The sequence below is a fragment of the Salmo trutta genome, chromosome 10 (assembly GCF_901001165.1).
Source record: "Salmo trutta chromosome 10, fSalTru1.1, whole genome shotgun sequence".
Taxonomy (NCBI): domain Eukaryota; kingdom Metazoa; phylum Chordata; class Actinopteri; order Salmoniformes; family Salmonidae; genus Salmo; species Salmo trutta.
Genome location: NC_042966.1, coordinates 10402783 through 10426288, shown reverse-complemented (window position 1 = coordinate 10426288; position 23506 = coordinate 10402783). Strand labels below are relative to the sequence as shown.

The 23506-nt window shown below is 44.1% G+C and overlaps 2 protein-coding genes across 5 annotated transcripts in view; one reads left to right on the top strand and one right to left on the bottom strand.

Moving 5' to 3' along the window:
• Positions 1 to 631: 631 nt before the first annotated feature.
• Positions 632 to 3834, top strand: LOC115201090 (transcription factor Sox-8). Its single transcript, XM_029764372.1, has 3 exons — positions 632 to 1285; positions 1652 to 1899; positions 2123 to 3834. Exons 1-3 carry the CDS (start codon positions 828 to 830, stop codon positions 2881 to 2883), a joined length of 1467 nt encoding a protein of 488 aa, XP_029620232.1. The 5' UTR covers positions 632 to 827; the 3' UTR covers positions 2884 to 3834.
• Positions 3835 to 7676: 3842 nt separating this feature from the next.
• Positions 7677 to 23506, bottom strand: part of LOC115201088 (arf-GAP with dual PH domain-containing protein 1) — a 43338-nt gene continuing 27508 nt past the window's right edge. For 2 of the 4 annotated variants that reach the window (XM_029764370.1, XM_029764367.1), the window contains 7 exons: positions 23235 to 23317; positions 19424 to 19536; positions 18961 to 19125; positions 13336 to 13419; positions 13112 to 13246; positions 12716 to 12944; positions 7677 to 8500 (listed from right to left, as the gene is read on the bottom strand). In XM_029764370.1, coding sequence (XP_029620230.1) covers positions 8472 to 8500; positions 12716 to 12944; positions 13112 to 13246; positions 13336 to 13419; positions 18961 to 19125; positions 19424 to 19536; positions 23235 to 23317 — 838 coding nt within the window. In that variant the 3' untranslated portion in view covers positions 7677 to 8471. The remainder of the gene's footprint in view (positions 8501 to 12715; positions 12945 to 13111; positions 13247 to 13335; positions 13420 to 18960; positions 19126 to 19423; positions 19537 to 23234; positions 23318 to 23506) is intronic. The other 2 variants (XM_029764371.1, XM_029764369.1) reach the window with 1 other exon arrangement.

Sequence of the window (23506 nt, the reverse complement as noted above, 5' to 3'; positions counted from 1 at the left end):
CCGCACCCAAGGGTCTTAAATTTATTTTTCTCTAACCTTAGATTTGGCGGTGACGTAGTGTCCCCATGAGTGACAGAACACTGAGCCAATGACAGCGCAAAAGAACATTACCAACCCCTACACTCCGTATTTTCAGCTGGCTGCCCCACCACCATAGAAACCACTGAGCTAGACTGAAACACCTGCATTTTGGAGCTGCCTTACTCAAGAAAGCAAAAAGAAAGCAAGTTTGTATGCGGCTTTATTAACATTGTTTGCAAACTGATATGTGACAAGTATTAATGCCAAAATAACATGCAAAACAGGCATCACCCCATATTTCATGTTTAGCTAGAAAGGTGGGACTCAAAACAGGCGGGGGTCTGCTATGAGGTTGCAAGTCCATAGAGTTCATGCCTTGCACATATGGTTCCACAGTTATTGTATCTCAATATAAAGACCATGTTAATTTTGTCTACGAGTATCCTGTTTTAATGTCTGAACGATATAAGCAATTTTACATCGGTTATACAGCAAAACTAATCATTAGAATGTATATAACACACATTTCAAATCACTGGCTCATATTTCCCACAAATGGGAGTGGAGCTACAGCGGATGTACAAACCAATAAGCTATGAGGGGTGGAGTGAGAGGACGCAACCAGATTCCAACAACATTCTCTTAGCGCAACAAAATGTGTCAGTATCAAACTGAGATTTCACAGTGTGGACATTATAACCAATATGACAAAACTTACAACAGGGTGATAGGTAAGAATTAACATCACGACAAGCGTTTGGGATTTTACATTTGAATTTTTCGTCACTCAGGGCTCCGTGCGTAAAATGCGCATTTGGCACAATCAACAGGCAGACCAAAGCAAATTTTCACTGAACATGACCGAGGAAAAGAGTAAGTCATTCAACGACCATCCATGTAGTCCAACGGGAACCGCCAGCTCGATGTCGCAGGACGACTCGGATTCGGACGTCCCGTCCTCTCCAACCGGCTCCGATGGACAGGCTCACGGCAACGGGATAACCCCAAAAATGGACACTAGCGAGGAGGATAAACGGTTTCCCGCGTGCATCCGAGACGCAGTGTCTCAGGTACTGAACGGATACGACTGGTCGCTCGTACCGATGCCTACACGAGGAGACCGGTCTCTGAAAAACAAACCCCATGTGAAGCGACCGATGAACGCGTTCATGGTGTGGGCGCAGGCGGCGCGCAGGAAACTAGCTGACCAGTACCCGCATCTCCACAACGCCGAACTCAGCAAGACCTTGGGGAAGCTCTGGCGGTCAGTAGAGAGAACCGAATGTTTATATTTAATGGGGGTTATAGTACACATTTGCGTACCTAATGTGCCGCATAGAACATAGCACAGATGTACTATGGAAATGTTTTTTGCACCAAACCCAAAAATCTGCAGTGAAGATTGATGTAGACAATGTTCATTGTTGACAAGTTACAAAATACTTATAATTAGTTTATTTTCTAGTATTGTTTCATGAAAATTTGTGCACAACTTTGCCTTTTCATAATGATTAACCTAATTTTACATGGCATGTTTAGAATGATGATGATAATGATATTCACTGTGACATCCAGCATTATGCATCTTATAATAGTCCACAACTCAACCCAACCTGTCATCAATTTCCAGCCTGCTCTCTGAAAGCGAGAAGAGGCCATTTATAGAGGAGGCAGAGAGACTGAGGGTGCAACACAAGAAAGACTACCCTGACTACAAATACCAACCCCGGAGAAGGAAGAGCACCAAGCCAGGTCAGAGTGACTCGGACTCCGGGGCTGAGCTGGCCCAATTCCACCCAGGCCAGATGTACAAGGCTGAACCTGGTCTGGCCAGACTGACCTCCATGGGGAATGGGCATAATCATCCAGAGCGGACAGGTGAGTGGATTTCCCAGCATATTTGATACATTTGTGCAAGAATGTAGAACAATCCATACTCAATAGCAACACGCAGTTTGTCAGTCACCAGGTCTTTTTTTTACTGATTGAGATCTTGTATGAACGCTTATCTCTCCTGGGTTCAGGGTTGAGGTGTTCAGGCACGTTCTTTTGTTAGTATGCCACAGCTAATATTCAGGCATCTGTTGTGTCTTTTCTGAAGGCCATCCACATGGTCCCCCCACACCCCCCACCACCCCCAAGACAGAGCTGTATCTTGGGCTGAAACATGAGGGCCGGCGCCACCTGGATGGGGGACGGCAGAACATCGACTTCAGCAACTTGGACATCTCTGAGCTGAGCACCGATGTCATCAGCAACATGGATGCCTTTGACGTCCACGAGTTCGACCAGTACCTGCCACTCAACGGGCACAGCTCCGCCCCGGCGCCTCCGGACCACGGGCACAGGGGGCATGGATCCAACCCCCCTTCTGGGTCCCTCAGTTCCTCCTACGGCCACTCCCACAGCAATGCCTTGCCTTGGGGGCCAAAAGGGGCGGGAGCGGAGGCGGCGCTCCCCTCTTCCTCCTCGTCTTCTAGTACCAGCGATGGCGTTCACCACAGAACGCAGATCAAAACGGAGCAGTTGAGTCCCAGCCACTACAGCAGCCAGCACTCCCACAGCTCCTCGCCACCCCACCCCGACTACACCCCCCTCAGCTCTGGAAGCGGCCCCTCCTCTGCAGCCTCCTCATCCTCCTCCTCCCTGCCCAGCCCCCAGTGTGACTACGCAGACCTCCAGAGCCCCAGCTACTACAGTGCCTACTCCAGCTACCCCGCAGGTCTCTATCAGTACCCCTACTTCCACTCCTCTCGCCGCCCCTACGGCAAACCGCTCATCAACAGCGTAGCCATCCCTCCGCCCCACAGCCCCACCTCAAATTGGGAGCAGCCGGTCTATACCACACTCACCAGGCCTTAGACTCATTGACAGCCTATGGTGCCTGATACGGCTTTCTTCTGTTTTTGCTGTGTTAGTGAGGACATGACATAAGGCTCAAGGTTGGACATGATCTAAGAACAAGTGCCTGCTGGTTTTGTCAGAATGGACAGAGAATCTCTACCCACAATCATGCATGAATCTTCAGTGGGAAAAATGTGGAACACACTTCTGTTTTGACCACGAAATCACAAATGAATACAATTCTAGATTAACTTTTTTTAGTGCCTTTCTTATGTTCAAATCTTTATCTCAGATTGAGTAATTATTGTTTGTATTTATGTTTTATATGAACATGTTTTATATTGGAATGCACATTCCAGCTTAACAAATGCACCAAATGAATAGTAATTCCACTTCTTAGTGACTGTTCATCACTCCAGTGCCGTTCCATTCCTTGTCAGAAAAAGCGCCGGGGACTTTCACTCAAGGCAACAGGTGTTCAATTCTGTTTCCTACAAATCGAGATGACAAGATTTCAGGGTCGAAGGAAATTAGTAAAATGATATACCATATGCTGTGATTGACTGGACAGCTGGACTGAGGACAGGAACCACCATGCTCGCCATATAGCATGGACCGCTAAGCCCTGTGCATCTGCTGCACTTGTCAACTTTTGAAGAAGACATGTCCATTCCATCCCAGCAGTTCTGTGCGGATGAAGGCCGAAATGGCTTGTCTTTCTGAAAAGGCAACTGCAAAAAAACATGGAGAGACTGCCCAATGGGCAATCCAGGTTTGATTATTGGACTTTTATACTTGATATGTGGACTGGATTATTTGTATGCCGGCTCTATGAAAACCAGCTAATATCATTTGTAACTGGTGCTTGTAAATGCTTGATGAACTTAGTGTGCGTGACCACGCATTTATGCTGTTTTATGTTTACCTTTACGATTAAATAACTGCATTGCAGAGTGTTTTCACCAACAACGAATTCGGTTAGAAGTTCCTCCCCTTGCGGGGGATTGTGGGAAGGTGAGCGGCGAAACCCTGCTAGCGGAGTGGTAGAAAAAGTTCAGCTCTTCTCTACTTTGTGCAAATTTCAAGCGGAGCGAAGCGTTGTTAAGAGGAGGCACCGCCTCTGGTCAAAACCCACTGTATGAACTCACGCAGAGTCGTTAAATACGTTGGCCCACACACCTTTTTCTTGCAGTTCTGAATATTTTTGCAAATTACATATGAACTTAATGTTTATGAGTAGTTGGGCAGTTTCTTGAAGACAAGATGGATGCTCGCCATGCAGTTACTGAGAGTGGGCATACTACCAAGTGTGTTTGTGTGTGTGAGTGTGTGTGTGTGTGTGTGTGTGTGTGCATGCATGTGCGCGTGTGTGTGTGTTTGTGAGCGTGTGCTTGCGTGTGAACGTGTGACACAGACAAAAAGCTCTGAATTTTAATGAGCAATTACTTTGTTGAAAGATCCTTTGTCTCCCTTTTATCTGGGGAAAGAGAGATAAATTAATTGGACTGACAAATAAAAACTGCATCATTACCAAACGCACCAACAAGCAACAGGGTATGAGAAGAATTAACCGCAGGGAAGCTGATCAGAACAGATGGGATGTGGGTGGCTTGTGAGCGGAATACTCTTTTTTGTTGTTGTAAGAACAGATTTAAATGTATAGCCACCAGTATGCAGTAACTCAGACTGTCCTGCCTATTGTTTGCCAAGATATAGTAGAAACTCAACTAGAGATAAGGATGAGGATAGAGAATGGAGACAGATTGTTAAGAGTTATTGACAGAATGAATCAGGGTGTGTTGCATAATAACAGAAGTTTGGCGATACAAATGATGCATGAATCACCACCATCACTTGCCCAACTTGAATAGACTGATCATCCAGTGAATAGCGGACACTGTACCTAGACCAACATAGCTATTAACAAACATTTTTTTTTTACAGATATACTGTACCTGGCTCATAGGTTGCTATATTTACTCTCAGGCCATGCTAAATGCCCTACGTTTCTGCCCCTGGGCTTCACTACAGATATGATGGCTGAGGATTTGGGGTTCCACCCACTTTTAATTACTTCCTGAATGGTGAAAATATCTGGTGAGTTTCACTGAGTTAGTGTCTACTGGAGTTTGCCTGGCCTGCCGGGGCGCCAACGACAACAAGCTGCCAGACAGAACTAACATTGACTTACCCATGATGCCACGGGGATCTGGAGCCAGGGCGGAGGGGCAGAGGAGTGTGGAGGGACACATCAGGAGACCTGACTCACACTGTGATTCGCCACACAAATGGTCATATATACTGTACAGGTGGGAAGGCAGTTCCACCTCATTTGGATTGGTAAAAACACACAGAGGGAGTTGAAATTCTGCTAAGACTTTGCATGGGAAAATCAACCAACGGACCAACGGTTCAATCACCTACATATCCCAGTTGAATCACTGCACACACACCCTCACTTACAAACCTTTCAAGCAGCAGCTTCATGTGTTCATCTTATTTCCTTCCAAGTCAAGTTCTGTTCACGTTAAGCTCCGTTCAATTAGTCTCCTTAATTATTTTGAAACATGTTTATAAAGTTACTGATATCTTTCTCATTTTCATTGCAGCTATTAGAAGTTAAAGCCTATAAGTGGTTCATACAACATTAAGCAGTGAAAGGGATCCGTTGTGTGTGTGGGTTTATCCCGGGACTTTTCATTACATTTGTGCTGTAGCTTCTCTGTAGCCATCCTTTAGGCTTTAGACTCATCACTAAATTATTCCCTCTGACTTGAAACAGACTGAGGCAGCAATGTAATAGACTTACAACAGTCAATTGGACCATAAAACCTCTAATGATGCAAGTGATGAGGTACAAGTTTCTCCCTGATCTTGTCTATGTGCTATTCTCTGTCTCAAAATAACAGGATGCTACTAGCAAGTTGTTCCTGTGCAGTGCAACAATGACAAAAGGGTGAATAACAGTTGTTCGAACTGCAGGCCCATTTCTATTGTTCAATCTAAGTAATGGCTTCTATTTTCTACAAATTCATCAATAGAAAGACTAAGGAGGTTCCAAGACATTGACGTTCCCACAGATATGGTACACCTCTCATTTCAACCAAAAATAGTGCCCTTTGACCCTTTGGGGTGTATCAACTGTTCTTCAATCCCCTGTCGTGTTGGCTGTTTGGACCACTCCAATCCCTATAAAGAGAAATAACTTTGCCTTGGAGTGGTCTGGAGTGGTCTGCGATGGTTTACAATGCCAGAAACAGAGTAACCGTGAAACTTCACCGCGGTGACTGAGGTCAACCACAGCACGTTGCTTTGGCGCCAGTCCTTGGGAAAAGCATGTAGTCCCCATCTCGTAGACAGAGGGATGGCCTGTCTCGATGCCTGACAGAAAAAATCTGCCAACTCACTCATGCGCTATATCCGCTTTATATATTCAGTACATGTACATTTGCAGCATACTATTTCATACGAATAAAATCTAAATGTTTAAATAAGAAAACATTCTGTATTACCAATAGATAAAGACAATGTTAATTGACTTAGTCTTGATGGCAGAAGCAGATGTGAACCCTAAAGTCAGTGAGATTACAGAAAACTGAGGGAGGGAGAAAAAGGTGTCAGAAAGAGAGAGGGAAAGAAAGAGTGAAGGTAGCATGTGCGACTGTGTCCCAGCTGTTGCTATGACGATTGGGCTGCAGCGCCATGAGCCTGACCCCCCCTGAAGCTCTTAATCCTAACCTCCCAACACACACACACACACACACACACCACACAGAGGAGTATCCCTCAAGGATTTCCCGCCATGTGGGACCGAGATGTGAATGTGGTACAATTTACTGGAAGTTCACAGGAAAGGCACGCAGTTCACAGAACAGGCACATACTGTATGTATGGAGACATGACGGGAGCATGTCCTTATAGTTACGCAAACAAATAAACAGAGATAATCACATGCCCACACAGAGACACCAATTGACAAGAATCAACTCTCCACCACATCTAACCATTTCAATGTTACCATAACTATTTACTACATAATTGAACTGTTGTGAACTTTTAATTACACACAATACTGTGGTCATGTGTAAGCTGCACAGCCATTATCATGCGTCTTGTGCGAGTGTTTGTGCAGACAGTCAGCGCACTCCAGCCCATACTGATAATGTTGGTCCTCCACACTTCACAACTGCTCAGCCACACTTCCCACCCGCCATCGGAGAGTCCATCCAGCCCAGGCTTATCACCAGAACTCTCCCTGGGTGGAATTCCAACAGCTGTCTGAGCTCTCCAACCACCACCTCTAACGGCAGCTGTGTGTCTGTCTGTGTCCACGCATCAGTCAGCACAGAGAAGCACACAGCTTCGGAGGGTGGCCCTATCCATTCTGCACACTACCAGAACACACACACAAACACAGGCACACCCGCACACATTATCTGAAGACAAGAGACTACTGGAGTAGTGGTTTCCAAACCCTTGAAATTGAACTGGGGTCAAATTTGATCAAACAAATGAATTGTTCTCTCTTCAAATGTGCGTTGTGTATAATAGAACATTTTGAGTGTCAACTAAGGACCTTTTACACTATTCAAATTCACTTTCATGTAATTATGCGTTGGGACAGCCCTGCTGGACCTTAAATGGAGTGAATATGAACCCATGTACAGTACAAAGTGGGGTCCCCTTCATTTTCTAGCGTCAATTTGTGCGGAACATTTTTGGGAACCCGTGCGCTAGAGAGAGACAGACAGACAGACAGACAGACAGACAGACAGACAGACAGACAGACAGACAGACAGAGAGCCCAGCGGTTGATGAAAAACAACAGCATTATTTAATGATTTATTTGATAATAACAATCCAAAGTAAAGGAGACACGGTCAATGGGATTGTTCTCAGCTTGGATCCCTGTCAAGTTTATTACAGCGGCAGACCAATAGAGGGTGATGTATTACAATGGCCTAGAGTGCCATCTAGTGTCTTTCAATGATAAACACAATTTGGTTGAATCAGTTAATATTAAATAAATTACAACCCTGTTGCATGAAGTAACAAAATATTTACATTCACATTTATATTAAAAAAAATAAAAATAGCCACGAGATGTGTATAACCCTGCCTAAAAGCATACGTTTAGAACAATCAGAGAAATTGCATAAATCCACTGTCATCAAAACTGTCCAAACAATAAATTACAATTACAGTACTGCTCTCAACAAACACAGTGAACATGACTCATTAGTATACAACAAGGGATGAACCACTCACAACACTAAGAGCGGGGGTGCAGTGTAGAAGAGTCTATGTGGAGAGCGGCAGCAGGGGAATTGATGTTTCAGTGTTATTTTCTCTCCTCTCAAATCCCCTGACCCCTGACCTCTAACCCCCGGTTTAGGCATCAGGTTCAGAAGAGGTGGAGAAGTAAGACCTTTTATTGTTTTTCTCTCTCCTCTCTGATCTATTTCTTCCGTCTCTATCATCTCGTTCCTTCGCTCCAGGTACAGTAGAGACTTGTGTTATTCTGGGGTCTCTGCAGAGAAATCCTGTCTGTTCTGTTCTTGGTGGGACTTGAGCTGACCAGTAGAGTGACAGCTCTAGCTCCAGTCTCAGGGCTTGTGTTTGAAATGGGCCTCCACTGCACGGTGAAGAGCAGAAAACCGGTCAGTGTTACCACAACATAGAGATACAATCACAGATAGGCATATAGACACAGCACAGTACATAAAAACAGGCAATCACTCATTAACCTGCTTTGGACTGCCTCTAAAAACACACCATCAATCTATAATTATAATGATTAATACCAATGCTGGTGCTAGGGAGTTACCCGGTGTGCAGGTTTTTGTTTTAGCCCTGCCATAAAACATTGGCTTCAGCCAAGCAACTGCTTGTGAGACCTTGACTAGTTAAATTGGGGGTTGTACATACCCTGCAAATATTATTGCAAAGATGCAATATCTGCATACATGCATGCTCCTCAAGAGTAAAGCTGTGGCACCCGGTGATTGTCAAGAAAATAGCTGCCGGGCTCACGGTAATTAGCATAAGCGCGTTTAGCATCTGCTGGCTTCCACGCATAGCCTACAAGCCACGGATGCAGATCTTTGGAACATCTACATTTAAAAAAAACTAATAAATCAATTTAATATAGCCTGCACGATCACAATAAATCCATTATTTATTTTTGACAGGTCTTAAGAAACATGATATTAAAAAATGAACAGAATAGCATAATCTGAGTTGTTCTTATGTTGGGCCCTGATCTGGCTATGCCATATGGCTGTGGGCTACCCTCGTTTATTTAGCAGACAAGATTTGCTTAGAATTCAGTGGCATAATTTTTTTAAATTACTTCATAGTATGAAGAATACAATTGAACATAATAGAAAGGATATTTTCTCTAAACGATTTCAATGGACGTGCGTACATGTGGCTATTCTGTGTTGATCGGTTAACAAAGAAACCAGTCCTATATGCTTCATTTAGAGTTATTTATGCAACTTCAGTTGTGATATAAATGTTGGGCTATATGTTAAGATTTTTAATACATTCTAAGGCTGCATGATGGGACTCTAGTGATGATTTGAAAAAAGTCACAAGCTTCACTCATTACATCAGTTTCTCATTCACAATTTGACAAGCACTTGATAATATTTTCACCAGGACTCGAATTTCCCGGTGGCATCCCCCTTGTGTGGCGGTAACGCCCCCTAAAAAATCCATGCCTTTTGCGGCCAAAGTGGCCATTGTGCCCATGGGCTGAATATAATAGACTAATTATAATTCCCTTCTCCCGGCTGCCGTACTCCGAAGCACCTCTCACTCACATGGCTCGCTCAGATGTACAGTTGAAGTCGGAAGTTTACATACACCTTAGCCAAATAAAAATTCCCTGTCTTAGGTCAGTTAGGATCACCACTTTATTTAAAAAATTTCAAATGTCAGAATAATAGTAGAATGAATGATTTACTTCAGCTTTTATTTCTTTCATCACATTCCCAGTGGGTCAGAAGTTTACATTCACTCAATTAGTATTTGGTAGCATTGCCTTTAAATTGTTTAACTTGGGTGAAACGTTTCGGGTAGCATTCCACAAGCTTCCCACAATAAGTTGGGTGAATTTTGGCCCATTCCTCCTGAGCTGGTGTAACTGAGTCAGGTTTGTAAGCCTCCTTGCTCGCACATGCTTTTTCAGTTCTGCCCACAAATTTTCTATGAGATTGAGGTCAGGGCTTTGTGATGGCCACTCCAATACCTTGACTTTGTTGTCCTTAAGCCCTTTTGTCACAACTTTGGAAGTATGCTTGGGGTCATTGTCCATTTGGAAGACCCATTTGCGACCAAGCTTTAACTTCTTGACTGATGCCTTGAGATGTTGCTTCAATATATCTACATAATTTTCATTCCTCATGATGCCTATGATGATCTATTTTGTGAAGCGCACCAGACCCTCCTGCAGCAAAGCACCCCCACAACATGATGCTGCCACCCTCGTGCATCATGATTGGGATGGTGTTCTTCGGCTTGCAAGCCTCCCCCTTTTTCCTCCAAACATAACAATGGTCATTATGGCCAAACAGTTCTATTTTTGTTTCATCAGACCAGAGGACATTTCTCCAAAAAGTACGATCTTTGTCCCCATGTGCAGTTACAAACCGTAGTCTTTTTTATGGCGGTTTTGGAGCAGTGGCTTCTTCCTTGCTGAGCGGCCTTTCAGGTTATCTCGATATAGGACTCATTTTACTGTGGATATAGATACTTTTGTACCTGTTTCCTCCAGCAACTTCACAAGGTCCTTTGCTGTTGTTGACGGCTGCGTGGTCCCATGGTGTTTATACTTGCGTACTATTGTTTGTACAGATGAACGTGGTACCTTTAGGCGTTTGGAAATTGCTCCCAAGGATGAACCAGACTTGTGGAGGTCTATAATTTGTTTCTGAGGCCTTGGCTGATTTCTTTTGATTTTCCCATGATGTCAAGCAAAGAGGCACTGAGTTTGAAGGTAGGCCTTGAAATACATCCACAGGTACACCTCCAATTGACTCAAATTATGTCAATTAGCCTATCAGAAGCTTCTAAAGCCATGACATCATTTTATGGAATTTTCCAAGCTGTATACAGGCACAGTCAACTTAGTGTATGTAAACTTCTGACCCACTGGAATTGTGATAGAGTGAATTATAAGTGAAATAATCTGCCTGTAAAGAATTGTTGGAAAAATTACTATCATTATTATTATTATTATTACTACTATTATGTCCTAACCGACTTGCCCAAACTATAGTTTGTTAACAAGAAATTTGTGGAGTGGTTGAAAAACAAGTTTTAATGACTCCAACCTAAGTGTATGTAAACTTCCCAACAACTGTAGCTAATTCTCGTGATCGGGTCCTTTTCACAGGCATTTCAGCTAAGTAGTAGGCTACAAGTGAATGGAGACAGACACATCTGGGACGCATCTGCGCGCTTCCCTCTTATTGAACTCTGAGGCGCATATTGAAGATGTTAGAGCTGTCCACATTTATCCTACATTTCATCAGCCAACAAGATGAGTAGGCCTGACGAACAGCAAAAGCAATTGCTTATGTCAATCTACTATCCCCCATAGTACAAAAGTTGGCCTATTCTATTGGTCAACTTGTGCTTCTGTGCAATAAATAAATATTCCAAACATATTCTGGGACAGTTGTGGGATGCGATAGATCCCAAATGAATACAGCCACTTGCATCAACACCAACATTTTTTTTTAAAAAGCAATGAGGCTGATCGTTTAGCAATAAGCGCGAATTCCAAAATGCAGTCAATTAGAAGAAAACGCTGTTCTCAAAAGTGATGGCAAATGCGATTATGCGTGTGATGCTTTATTATAAAGGTGCATTTTTATGGTGAAAATGATCTTCCCCAAACTTGAAACTCACGCGCTGCTTATGTAGGCCAGTTAGGCTCTACACCGGTTATAAAGAGGATTCATGTGCTTAATTTGAACAAGTTATTTGGCCACTTTAGTTGTAATACAATCCTTATCAAAACATATAGACCTATGGTCTAGGATACATGCAGGGGACTATGATTTGAAAAAGTTGCCCCAAAAAAAGGTATGCGCTTCTTGCCTTAATGCACAAGCTGGGCATCATTCACAAGTGATAATACCTCATTCACAAGTGATAGTCTAATATTGTCACCCATCAGTCTATTCTTAATTTAAATGTTGTCTTTACGTATAATATATGTGAAATGAGTTTTGATTTAGAATGGACCATTATCATGCACCTGTCTCGGAACAGGGGCATGTGGGAAAAAATACACATGTCATCTATACACTTAAATAGCGAATGGAGGATCCTTTCCCCGTGGTTCATTTTCATGCCAGCCTGGTAGCCTATGTTCCTGTGTTAAAGGGAATCAATGTGCTTAATATTAGGAAAGTTGATAAATAACATTGTGTAGGCCTAGCCTATAGAAAGCTGATGGGATCCTCTTTTTAATAGAGGCCATCGAACCTCTGTTTTCTCACGCAATTGCAGAAATGTTGCGCAACATGAGCGCTCATGAGGTGTCTGATTAGATTTTCGATAACATTTGCATTGATGTCAGAGTGATTAGAGGGACAATAGAGTGCTGAGTACCAGGCAGTTAGCAAGTTTGGTAGGCTCCTAATGACCATCAGCAGCATCAGCGCTTGGAGAAGCCTAATTACCGTGACTAAACGGTCATGTGGAATTTGACTACCATCATGACTTGTGACCACCGGTGCGGCAGTAATACGGTCAGCGTAACAGCCCTACTCAAGAGTACACCTAATGTAGTGCATACTCGAGTACGCCGGTGTAATTCAGCCTCATGACTTACCTGCGTACTCTTGTGGTCTCATGGGTCTGTTGATGACCCTCTGGAAGGCAGCGATCCAGTCCCTCTGCTCCGCCTCCGTCTCGCAGGCAAACAGGAACTTCCTGTCTGGTGTGACTATGGTGATGCCATGGTTCCAGTGGTAGCCCTGTGTTGAGGGGGGAAGGCCTGGGAGCACGGTGTAGCTGTTCTCTTTACTGCCGATGAACACCTCTCCCCTTGCATAGGCATCCTGAGAGAGGAGGAGGGAGAGGCGGGGGGAAAGAGAGCGTGAGAGAGATCAGAGAGAGATATCAGAGAATAAAGTATGCTGTATGCCACAGAATAGAAAGCTATGACAAGTAGGGTTCATTCAGCATGGATCAGTTATTTTAGGGTAGGGTGTGTCTGTCTCCTCACCAGAGGATCTTTGAAGTACATGAGTCTCCTGTCGTCCATGGTGAACCACCTTTTCTTAAAGCCCTCTGTGTGCTTTGGGCCTGTCTTCTCCATGAAGCCCTCTTTCATGAAGCTACGTGTAAGTTTGGGCACCAGCTGAAGGCAAAGACAAGAGAGAAAATGATTTGTTTAATTGTGTTTAATAGTGGTAATACAAAATGTCTAAATATATGTTGTGGCCTCACCTCCTCATCACTGGCTCCAGGGAAGGCCACCTGAAGGTAATGGAACCTGGCAGCTCTGATAGCGTTGAACCAGTCCACCATTTCCTACCAAAACAAAAGACACAAAAGCACCCTAGTCAGAGATAGTCAGACACACGCCTTATTCAGAGTCATCCCTGCATTGAGAAGACCGTAAACCTACTACAGTATGGAACATTACGAGACGCGATTAAGGTATTATATTACGACAAAACCGCTATTAATATTACTGTTCTGTTCAAGCTTGCTATCGTGTCTGTTAACCAGCTGAGGAGGCTGTACACGCTGTGCCTTTCATCCTAACCCACAAACAAGGGTGACTTACTACTGAGAGAGATGATCACCTGTGTGCACAGCAGTAAACCCTCAGAGAAAAACAGCTCGCCAGCCAGCAACTCTCTGTGTGATTGCAACCCCCTCCACATTCCTCTAGCCAGCTCCACTGACCAGATTGCACGGCAGGATGACGAGTACTGCTGTCACAGTGAAGAACGCGTCTGCTGATGAAATAGATATCTAGACATGCTCATTTCCACTCTCCCTCGGTTATCCAGAACAGCCCATATCTACTAGAGATGCTTAGAAGGAAAAGGTGCTATCTAGAACCTTAAAAGGGTTCTCTGGCTGTCCCCAAAGGAGAACCCTTTGAAGAAACCTTTTTGGTTCCAGGTAGAATCATATCGGGTTCCTTGCAGAATCCTTACCCCAGAGGGTTTTACATGGAACCCAAAAGAGTTCTACCTGGAACCGAAAAGTGTTTTCCTATGGGTAAACCCGAAGAACCTTTTTGGAACCCTTTTTTATAAGAGTGTAGAGACTGAAATTTAGTTGAACAGACTACAGTGGTTCGTCCTTTAAAAGTTGCAGTATACTGCGGCGAAGCTTGTATGGTGCCGCAGGATTCGATGGCACGTTATTTAAGTGTGAACCACCGGTACCATTAATGCTAGTTAGTGCTAGTTGGACCACCAGAGGAGCATTTGATAGCCTTCAATAGTGGCTGTACTAAAGAATGCGGGCACGCGGGAGACCTGTAGCGAATTCTCAGGGAGAAAAATGTGTAGATTCACACGCAGAGCGCGGCAGATGTTTATTAAGCCTTCGCAGAAGGCAGGAATCGTGATCACAGGCAGGCAGGCAATGGTCAAACACAGGTAGGTAGTCAAAAACAAACGATACCTCACAACCACACAAACAGAAAGAACTGAACTAAATAGGGAGCTGATGAGACCAAGTGAGAAACGAACACAGGTGAAATAGGCCACCTGGAGCGGCAGGTAGCCTTGTGGTTAGAGCGTTGGACTTGTAACCGAAAGGTTGCAAGATCGAATCCACGAGCTGACAAGGTAAAAATCTGTGGTTCTGCCCCTGAACAAGGCAGTTAACCCACTGTTCCTAGGCCGTCATTGAAAATAAGAATTTGTTCTTAACTGACTTGCCTAGTAAAATAAAAAGATTTAAAAAAAAATCTATGATCAAAAATGAAAGACAGGTTGACAGGTTCAAGAACACAAGGTTGACTAAGAAAAGAAAAGCAGAACCTTACAAGACTGGGGTTCAATTCCCCGACGGGGAGGAAGGAGTAGGCTGTCCTTGTAAATAAGAATTTGTTCTTAACTGACTTGCCTAGTTAAATAAAGGTTACATTAAGAGCGTAAGTCTAACATATACCCAAACAGAGATTCTGTGAAAATAAAAATCTCATTGATTTATCAAGACCAGTCCCCATGCTTGTCTCAGAGCAGCGCGAAACGGTGCTAAAATAGTTGTAGGCTATTGCTTCAAATCCTATTTGTTCTAACTTCAATATGCTCTTTAAATAAATAAGACCTACACCACATTACTCAACACTAGTGAGACTCATGTCGCCTACGGTCGGCCTAGAGTATATCGAAAAATATGACGTGACTCTCCGCCAATGATTACATATAGAGGATTGGAGGATAATTGCTGTAATTCAGTGATATTTATTCCCATAGTAATGGATCCATAAGTAAACAAACATCAGCATTTTGAAAGAGTATTTTATCATTATTTTATTAACGAAAGCATAAAGATGCCATTATTACTTACATTGTTTTAGTTTGAACGTGCGGACTGACATTTAGAACAGCGGGAACGTTTCCCTAGTCAGCGCCATTATTAGTGCAATGCCCCTTAGTGTTGCCAGTCTGGCGGGTGGGGGTCCACACCCCTCCCCCTTCCTCCTCCTCCCTTCCCCATGGGCTAGGTCGGCCTTCTGTGTGCGGCTCTGCGGCCCTTGCCGTGCCCCCTACCCTCGTGCCTTGAACCTTGCACACTTTCAGTGGATACAGCTAGAGAACTGCAAGGCAATCCCATTGTGCCCTACTCAGGAGACATGACCAATATGACCAATATACACTGCTCAAAAAAAATAAAGGGAACACTTAAACAACACAATGTAACTCCAAGTCAATCACACTTCTGTGAAATCAAACTGTCCACTTAGGAAGCAACACTGATTGACAATACATTTCACATGCTGTTGTGCAAATGGAATAGACAAAAGGTGGAAATTATAGGCAATTAGCAAGACACCCCCAATAAAGGAGTGGTTCTGCAGGTGGGGACCACAGACCACTTCTCAGTTCCTATGCTTCCTGGCTGATGTTTTGGTAACTTTTGAATGCTGGCGGTGCTTTCACTCTAGTGGTAGCATGAGACGGAGTCTACAACCCACACAAGTGGCTCAGGTAGTGCAGCTCATCCAGGATGGCACATCAATGCGAGCTGTGGCAAGAAGGTTTGCTGTGTCTGTCAGCGTAGTGTCCAGAGCATGGAGGCGCTACCAGGAGACAGGCCAGTACATCAGGAGATGTGGAGGAGGCCGTAGGAGGGCAACAACCCAGCAGCAGGACCGCTACCTCTGCCTTTGTGCAAGGAGGAGCAGGAGGAGCACTGCCAGAGCCCTGCAAAATGACCTCCAGCAGGCCACAAATGTGCATGTGTCTGCTCAAACGGTCAGAAACTCCATGAGGGTGGTATGAGGGCCCGACGTTCACAGGTGGAGGTTGTGCTTACAGCCCAACACCGTGCAGGACGTTTGGCATTTGCCAGAGAACACCAAGATTGGCAAATTTGCCACTGGCGCCCTGTGCTCTTCACAGATGAAAGCAGGTTCACACTGAGCACGTGACAGACGTGACAGAGTCTGGAGACACCGTGGAGAACGTTCTGCTGCCTGCAACATCCTCCAGCATGACCGGTTTGGCGGTGGGTCAGTCATGGTGTGGGGTGGCATTTCTTTGGTGGGCCGCACAGCCCTCCATGTGCTCGCCAGAGGTAGCCTGACTGCCATTAGACCGAGATGAGATCCTCAGACCCCTTGTGAGACCATATGCTGGTGCGGTTGGCCCTGGGTTCGTCCTAATGCAAGACAATGCTAGACCTCATGTGGCTGGAGTGTGTCAGCAGTTCCTGCAAGAGGAAGGCATTGATGCTATGGACTGGCCAGCCCGTTCCCCAGACCTGAATCCAATTGAGCACATCTGGGACATCATGTCTCGCTCCATCCACCAACGCCACGTTGCACAACAGACTGTCCAGGAGTTGGCGGATGCTTTAGTCCAGGTCTGGGAGGAGATCCCTCAGGAGACCATCCGCCAGCTCATCAGGAGCATGCCCAGGCGTTGTAGGGAGGTCATACAGGCACGTGGAGGCCACACACACTACTGAGCCTCATTTTGACTTGTTTTAAGGACATTACATCAAAGTTGGATCAGCCTGTAGTGTGTTTTTCCACTTTAATTTTGAGTGTGACTCCAAATCCAGACCTCCATGGGTTGATAAATTGGATTTCCATTGATTATTTTTGTGTGATTTTGTTGTCAGCACATTCAACTATGTAAAGAAAAAAGTATTTAATAAGATTATTTCTTTCATTCAGATCTAGGATGTGTTGTTTAAGTGTTCCCTTCATTTTTTTTGAGCAGTATATATTGTCCTTCTAATAACAGAGTTAATAATATATCTGTGAGAATATCCAAGGGGCTTTTATACAATTCTAAATGAATAATAATCGCTTTGTTTAAAAAAATAACTATATTTTGGAGATTATTTTGTTTTCAAATAACGTAAATGTAACGTCTGCTTTCAACTCACACCCTCAAATACTTAGATCCCCTGAACGCAGCACACTCTCCAGATCCCAATCACCTGAATTCTGATCACACACCTGTATGTAATTATCACACACTATTTAGTTCAGTTCTTTGCACCACATCACTGTGAGGTATTGTTTGTTTTGTGACGCACGTCTTTCAGAGAACTGTTTTTCTGGTGAGTTACTCCTCCCGTTTATGATAGTTTTTGCCTGCCTCACTAACGACGCCTTTTGCCTATTCCCTGCCGGTACTTTAGCCTATCGGATTTCCTGTTATCTACCTATTGCCTGATCTCCCAGACTATGTTACTAGCCTTTTCCCTGCCTGTACTGTTGCCCTTTTGGACCCCCTGTGTATGACCTTCTGCCTGCCCCTGGACCCAGCTACCTGCCTCCCCCTGTGTATGACCTTCTGCCTGCCCCTGGACCCAGCTACCTGCCTCCCCCTGTGTATGACCTTCTGCCTCCCCCTGTGTATGACCTTCTGCCTGCCCCTGGACCCAGCTACCTGCCTCCCCCTGTGTATGACCTTCTGCCTGCCCCTGGACCCAGCTACCTGCCTCCCCCTGTGTATGACCTTCTGCCTCCCCCTGTGTATGACCTTCTGCCTGCCCCTGGACCCAGCTACCTGCCTCCCCCTGTGTATGACCTTCTGCCCCTGGACCCAGCTACCTGCCTCCTCCTGTGGTCCTTTTCAATAAACACCTGCTGCGCCCTGCGCTTGAAACCAGCTCTCTGTCTCACATTGTGTTCATTACAGTAAAATGAGAGAGAAAAAGGCCATTCTTGAACATGGGGTGAGACAGTAATTTGTAAATAAAGCCAGTTTGTTATTTAGAATTATTTATTTCTGTTTTTAGAGGGAGAGAAACCTACAATCATCAAATGGATCTCCCAGCTGAGGCTGGCACAGGTATTGAACCAGCATCTGTCGTAAACCAGCTTACACTGCTATGCAGTGTCTTAGAACGTTGCGCCACTCAGGCACTGTACAACGTGACCGGTCGGGAGTTGCTACAGTAAGAGCAAAATAAAATAATAAAAACCTTAGTCTAACAACAGTTTTAGTAAGTAATACTGAAGTCGTGCACAATTATCAGTTTCTATTTAGGTTTATGTCGCCCATTCATTGTCAGTTAAAGACACAGTAGGACCCAAAAGCATAATCAGTGCTCTAACTCCCCCTTGCGCTGGTCTGGAGCAATGAAGTGGTGACGCAGGGTGCCGTACTAAACCACAAATCACCTCAAAGTCCCGCAGCTTAATCGCAAAACTTTTAGTGGAGCAACCGCTGTAAATCAGTGTTCCTTGATATGAGGAACAGCAGCCACATTAGGCGTACCATTGAATTGATGATTCATCATATCTCTAAGAATTCCGTGCATTTACACACTATACAATAGGAGTTGACTATACCAGTATAAACCGATCTGGGACCAGGATACAGAGCCTCAGTTTTGTCACAGTCACCCATAATGCCTCACCTTAGAGTCGCTGTGGTAGACAAAGATGTTCCTGGTGCTGTTGTCTCTCAGGTAGGTGATCTGCAGGCCGTAGGGGTTGCCTATCTTAGCCGGCTGGAACGTGGCGTTGAGAGTCTCGATCTTCATCACCGCCTTGGGGTCCCGCGCCTGGGGGAGATACACAAACTGTACGGTACATAAATACAGTATACGTATAAATTGTTACATTGAATAATACATACTGTATGTTTACAGTTTAACACAAAAAGATAGGTAAGGAGATTAAGTCTGTTGAGGTATTTTAGTTTCCTCGTGGACACATTTACATAGCGCGCTATACAAGTATTCGTGGTTAACTTGAAAGAGATGATTAACCTGGAAGCTAGTAGCATAAGTTAGCTGGAGATTACGTTTCCCAGGAACATGCTTGGATTTATGTGTGAGAGCATGTGCAGATGTGAACACGTGTGGACTCCAGCCTTACGTCCTGCTTGTTGAAATACTTGAGCGCCCCCTCTCGTTCTGACAGGATGAATTTCCGGCTGAGGAACTGGCCGTTGTCTCGCCCGCGTTTCCATAGAAACCCCTCTCTGTAACCTGGGTAGATAGAAATCCACCAGACAAACTCAAGACAAACTGAAATAACTCTCTGGTGTAATCAAGAAATACCAAAGCATATGAAGGGAGAGAGAAAGGGAGACAGAAAGAGAGGGATGAAGAGACAGAGAGAGGGGCTTTAGGTGAAAGAGAGGACATGAGAGAGGAAGTCATAGAACAGAATGCAGGGAGAAAAAAATAACCTCACTGATGGTAAAGTACTGTACATTCTTTTACATGTCAATGACACAGCACTCTAGTCCTTCCAGTCTATTTCTGGACCTCTTACAGACAGGAAGTGGTTTCATTAAGTGGCAGTACAGAGCACTGTGTATAATTCATTACAGACTACACACTCTCTTCAACTCACTCTTACTCTCTCATATTCTCTCTTTCTCCCTCCTCCCCCTCTATTTTCTCTCTTTACTTCTCTATTTTCCTTTCTCCTCCCTCCCACGAATCTCTGCTCACTGTATCCCCATCTATGTATCTAATACACACTCACGTATACTGTATCAATGATATACTACTAATCCCCATTTTCAATCTTCCCATCCAACACCCCTCAAGTCCCATAACCCCCAACGTCTCTCCTTCCTCATCTGTCCCGTTTTCTCCTCCCTCTCATCTCTCCATCCCCTGGTGACAGAGGTTGGCATCTCTCTTTTTCCCAGTTAATCGTGATTTATTCACCTTGCATTACCTCATCGATCAATAACAACCCCCCACTCCTCCCTTTTCTCTGCATACAGAATCAATACTGCCATTGAGCACTGGGAGTCTCGTTTACCACCACCCTCCCTGCTCTACAGAAGGATATACCCTACCAGTCAAAAGTTTGGACACACCTACTCATTCAAGGGTTTTTCTTTATTTGTACTATTTTCTACATTGTAGAATAATAGTGAAGACATCAAAACGATTAAATAACACATATGGAATCATGTAGTAAACAAAAAAAAGTGTTCAACAAATCAAAATATATTTGAGATTCTTTAAAGTAGCCACCCTTTGCCTTGATGACAGCTTTGCACACTCTTGGCATTCTCTCAACCAGCTGCATGAGGAATGCTTTTCCAACCGTCTTGAAGGAGTACCCACTTATGTTGAGTACTTGTTGGCTGCTTTTTCTTCACTCTGGGGTCCAACTCATCCCAAACCATTTCATTTGTGTTGAGGTCATGCTGGTTAAGTGTGCCTTTCATTCTAAATAAATCACAGACCGTGAGACCAGCAAAGCACCCCCACACCATCACACCTCCTCCTCCATGCTTCACGGTGGGAACCACACATGCGGAGATCATCCGTTTACCTACTCTGCATCTAACAAAGACACAGCGGTTGGAACCAGAAATCTAAAATGTGGATTTTCACCGGTCGAATGTCCATTGCTCGTGTTTCTTGGCCCAAGCAAGTCGCTTCTTCTTATTGGTGTCCTTTAGTAGTGGTTTCTTTGCAACAATTCAACCATGAAGGCCTGATTCACGCAGTCTCCTCTGCACAATTGATGTTGAGATGTGTCTGTTACTTGAACTCTGTGAAGCATTTATTTGGGCTGCAATCTGAGGTGCAGTTAACTCTAATGAACTTATCCTCTGCAGCAGAGGTAACTCTGGGTCTTCCTTTCCTGTGGCGGTCCTCATGAGAGCCAGTTTCATCATAACACTTCTTGGTTTTTACGACTTCACTTGAAGAAGCTTTCAAAGTTCTTGAAATTTTCCAGATTGACTGACCTTCATGTCTTAAAGTAATGATGGACTGTTGTTTCTCTTTGCTTATTTGAGCTGTTCTTGCCATAATGTGGACTTGGTATTTTACCAAATAGAGCTATCTTCTGTATACCACCCTACCTTGTCACAATACAACTGATTGGCTCAAACGCATTAAGAAGGAAAGAAATTCCACAAATTAACTTTTAACAAGGCACACCTGTTTATTGAAATGTATTCCAGGTGACTACCTCATGAAGCTGGTTGAGAGAATGCCAAGAGTGTGCAAAGCTGTCATCAAGGCAAAGGGTGGCTATTTGAAGAACCTCAAATATAAAATATATTTTGATTTGTTGGAATCATGGTTACTACATGATTCCACATGTGTTATTTCAAACAAAAAACCTTGAATGAGTATTTTAAACAAAAAACCTTGAATGAGTAGGTGTGTCCAAACATTTTTCAAAGGTACTGTCGGTAACAGAACATATAAGGCCCTAAAGAGGGTAGAGAGGCGACAGATGTCTAATTTTAACCCTGGGTACAGCCGATGCAAATGTATAGACGATGCAAATATTATGTGATGCAAATAGATATAAACAAATACAAATCTCCTGCCTAATGCATCCCTATGTATCACAGACAGATAGCTGTGTGTGTGTGTGTGTGTGTGTGTGTGTGTGTGTGTGTGTGTGTGTGTGTGTGTGTGTGTGTGTGTGTGTGTGTGTGTGTGTGTAATTAAGATGGAAGGAAAGGAGTATGTGTGTTTTTGATTTTACTATCCTTGTTGAGACCAGAAGTCCTCACAAGGATAGTAAAACAAGGAAAATTCAGACAAGTGGGAACATTTTGCCGGTACCCACATGGAAGAATACTATTTTAGGGTTAAGGGTTAGATTAAGGGTTAGGAGTTAGGGTTAGCTTTAGTATTAGGGGTTTGGGGTTAAGGTTAGGGTTAGGTTAAGGGTTAGGTTTAGAGGTTAGGGAAAATAGGATTTTGAATGGGAATCAATTGTTCGGTCCTCACAAGGATAAAACAAAACAAAGGTGTGTGTGTCTGTCTGTTTGTGTGCGTGTGTGTTTGTGTGCGCTGTGTGTGTGTGCATGCTTGTGCATGCACGTGTGTATGTGTGTGAGTTAGTCAAGCGCAGGTCAGCTGTTTGATCACCCGCAACCACCCACAACCCCCCACAGTGCCCTTTTTTCTATTGAACATTTATTGAACAATTAATTTTTTAGGCCCTAAAGCTAATGCCAGATAAAAAAAAAATCTGAACGAAAAACCTCAAAGTAGCCTATAGATATGAATTTCACAAGAATTCTACATTCATGGATTTTTATTGCACTGTTTTCTCTTTACCCACCCGCCCTTCATCCACACAATATTACATAACCCTTAAACCTGACCACCCTGAGGATATAACTGCGGGTTATGAGTCAACCCGCGTATCACTACTGTGTGCGTATGTGCCCAAGGAGGAAGTTGAATCTCATAGTAAACAGATGAGGTCATCTTTAATCAATGAGAGTCCAGTCTGGCTCCAATAAGAGCGAGAGTGCTTTCATGCAATCAAAAAAAAGAGCATGAGTCATTCACTGACATTGACACTTTTACTGTCTGTCTCAGCTTAATAAGAACACAAACAACCACCAAGGAAGAATACAAGGCCAGACATATTCACTCTGCCTTCATTCTACGCCTCAACGTCATCCTTTCTTCAAATTCATAGTTCACAAAAAGCATTTATGTGGCCACTGTTGAGTGCAATGGATGAAAAAATGTTCTGACTTGATGCTTGAGAAAGGATTTCATTCATTTTCAGAGGACGATTTGTTGGTTTGATTTTGCATAGCTCTGCATCCATAGCTTTGCATAGGCAAAGCTTTGTGTGTGTGTGTGTGTGTGTGTGTGTGTGTGTGTGTGTGTGTGTGTGTGTGTGTGTGTGTGTGTGTGTGTGTGTGTGTGTGTGTGTGTGTGTGCCAGCTCACCTGCAGAGTATGGCTCCTGTTTCTCGATGAACTCAAACTCGTTCCTCTCGTACCTGGCTCGGATCCACTGCTCCCGCAGTAGCCTGGAGCACAATGAAGCAATGGATGAGTTTCACCTTCTCTCACCTTTCTCTATGGCACAGGTGCCACGCTGCTATGTGAATGAATGATGACCTAACAAGCTGGGAGGTTGGGACACAGGCCACATTTCTACTTATCTCGCGGTGACAGATTCTCCTTTCCTTTCATCTTCATTGCCCACAGGCACGCAC

What these genes read in the sequence shown, in the direction of transcription:
- LOC115201090 (XM_029764372.1), top strand. Translation starts at nt 828, where the DNA reads ATGCGCATTTGGCACAATCAACAGGCAGACCAAAGCAAATTTTCACTG. An exon ending in ACCTTGGGGAAGCTCTGGCG is followed by an intron (nt 1,286 to 1,651) that starts GTCAGTAGAGAG and finishes ATCAATTTCCAG; the next exon opens with CCTGCTCTCTGAAAGCGAGA. An exon ending in TAATCATCCAGAGCGGACAG is followed by an intron (nt 1,900 to 2,122) that starts GTGAGTGGATTT and finishes TCTTTTCTGAAG; the next exon opens with GCCATCCACATGGTCCCCCC.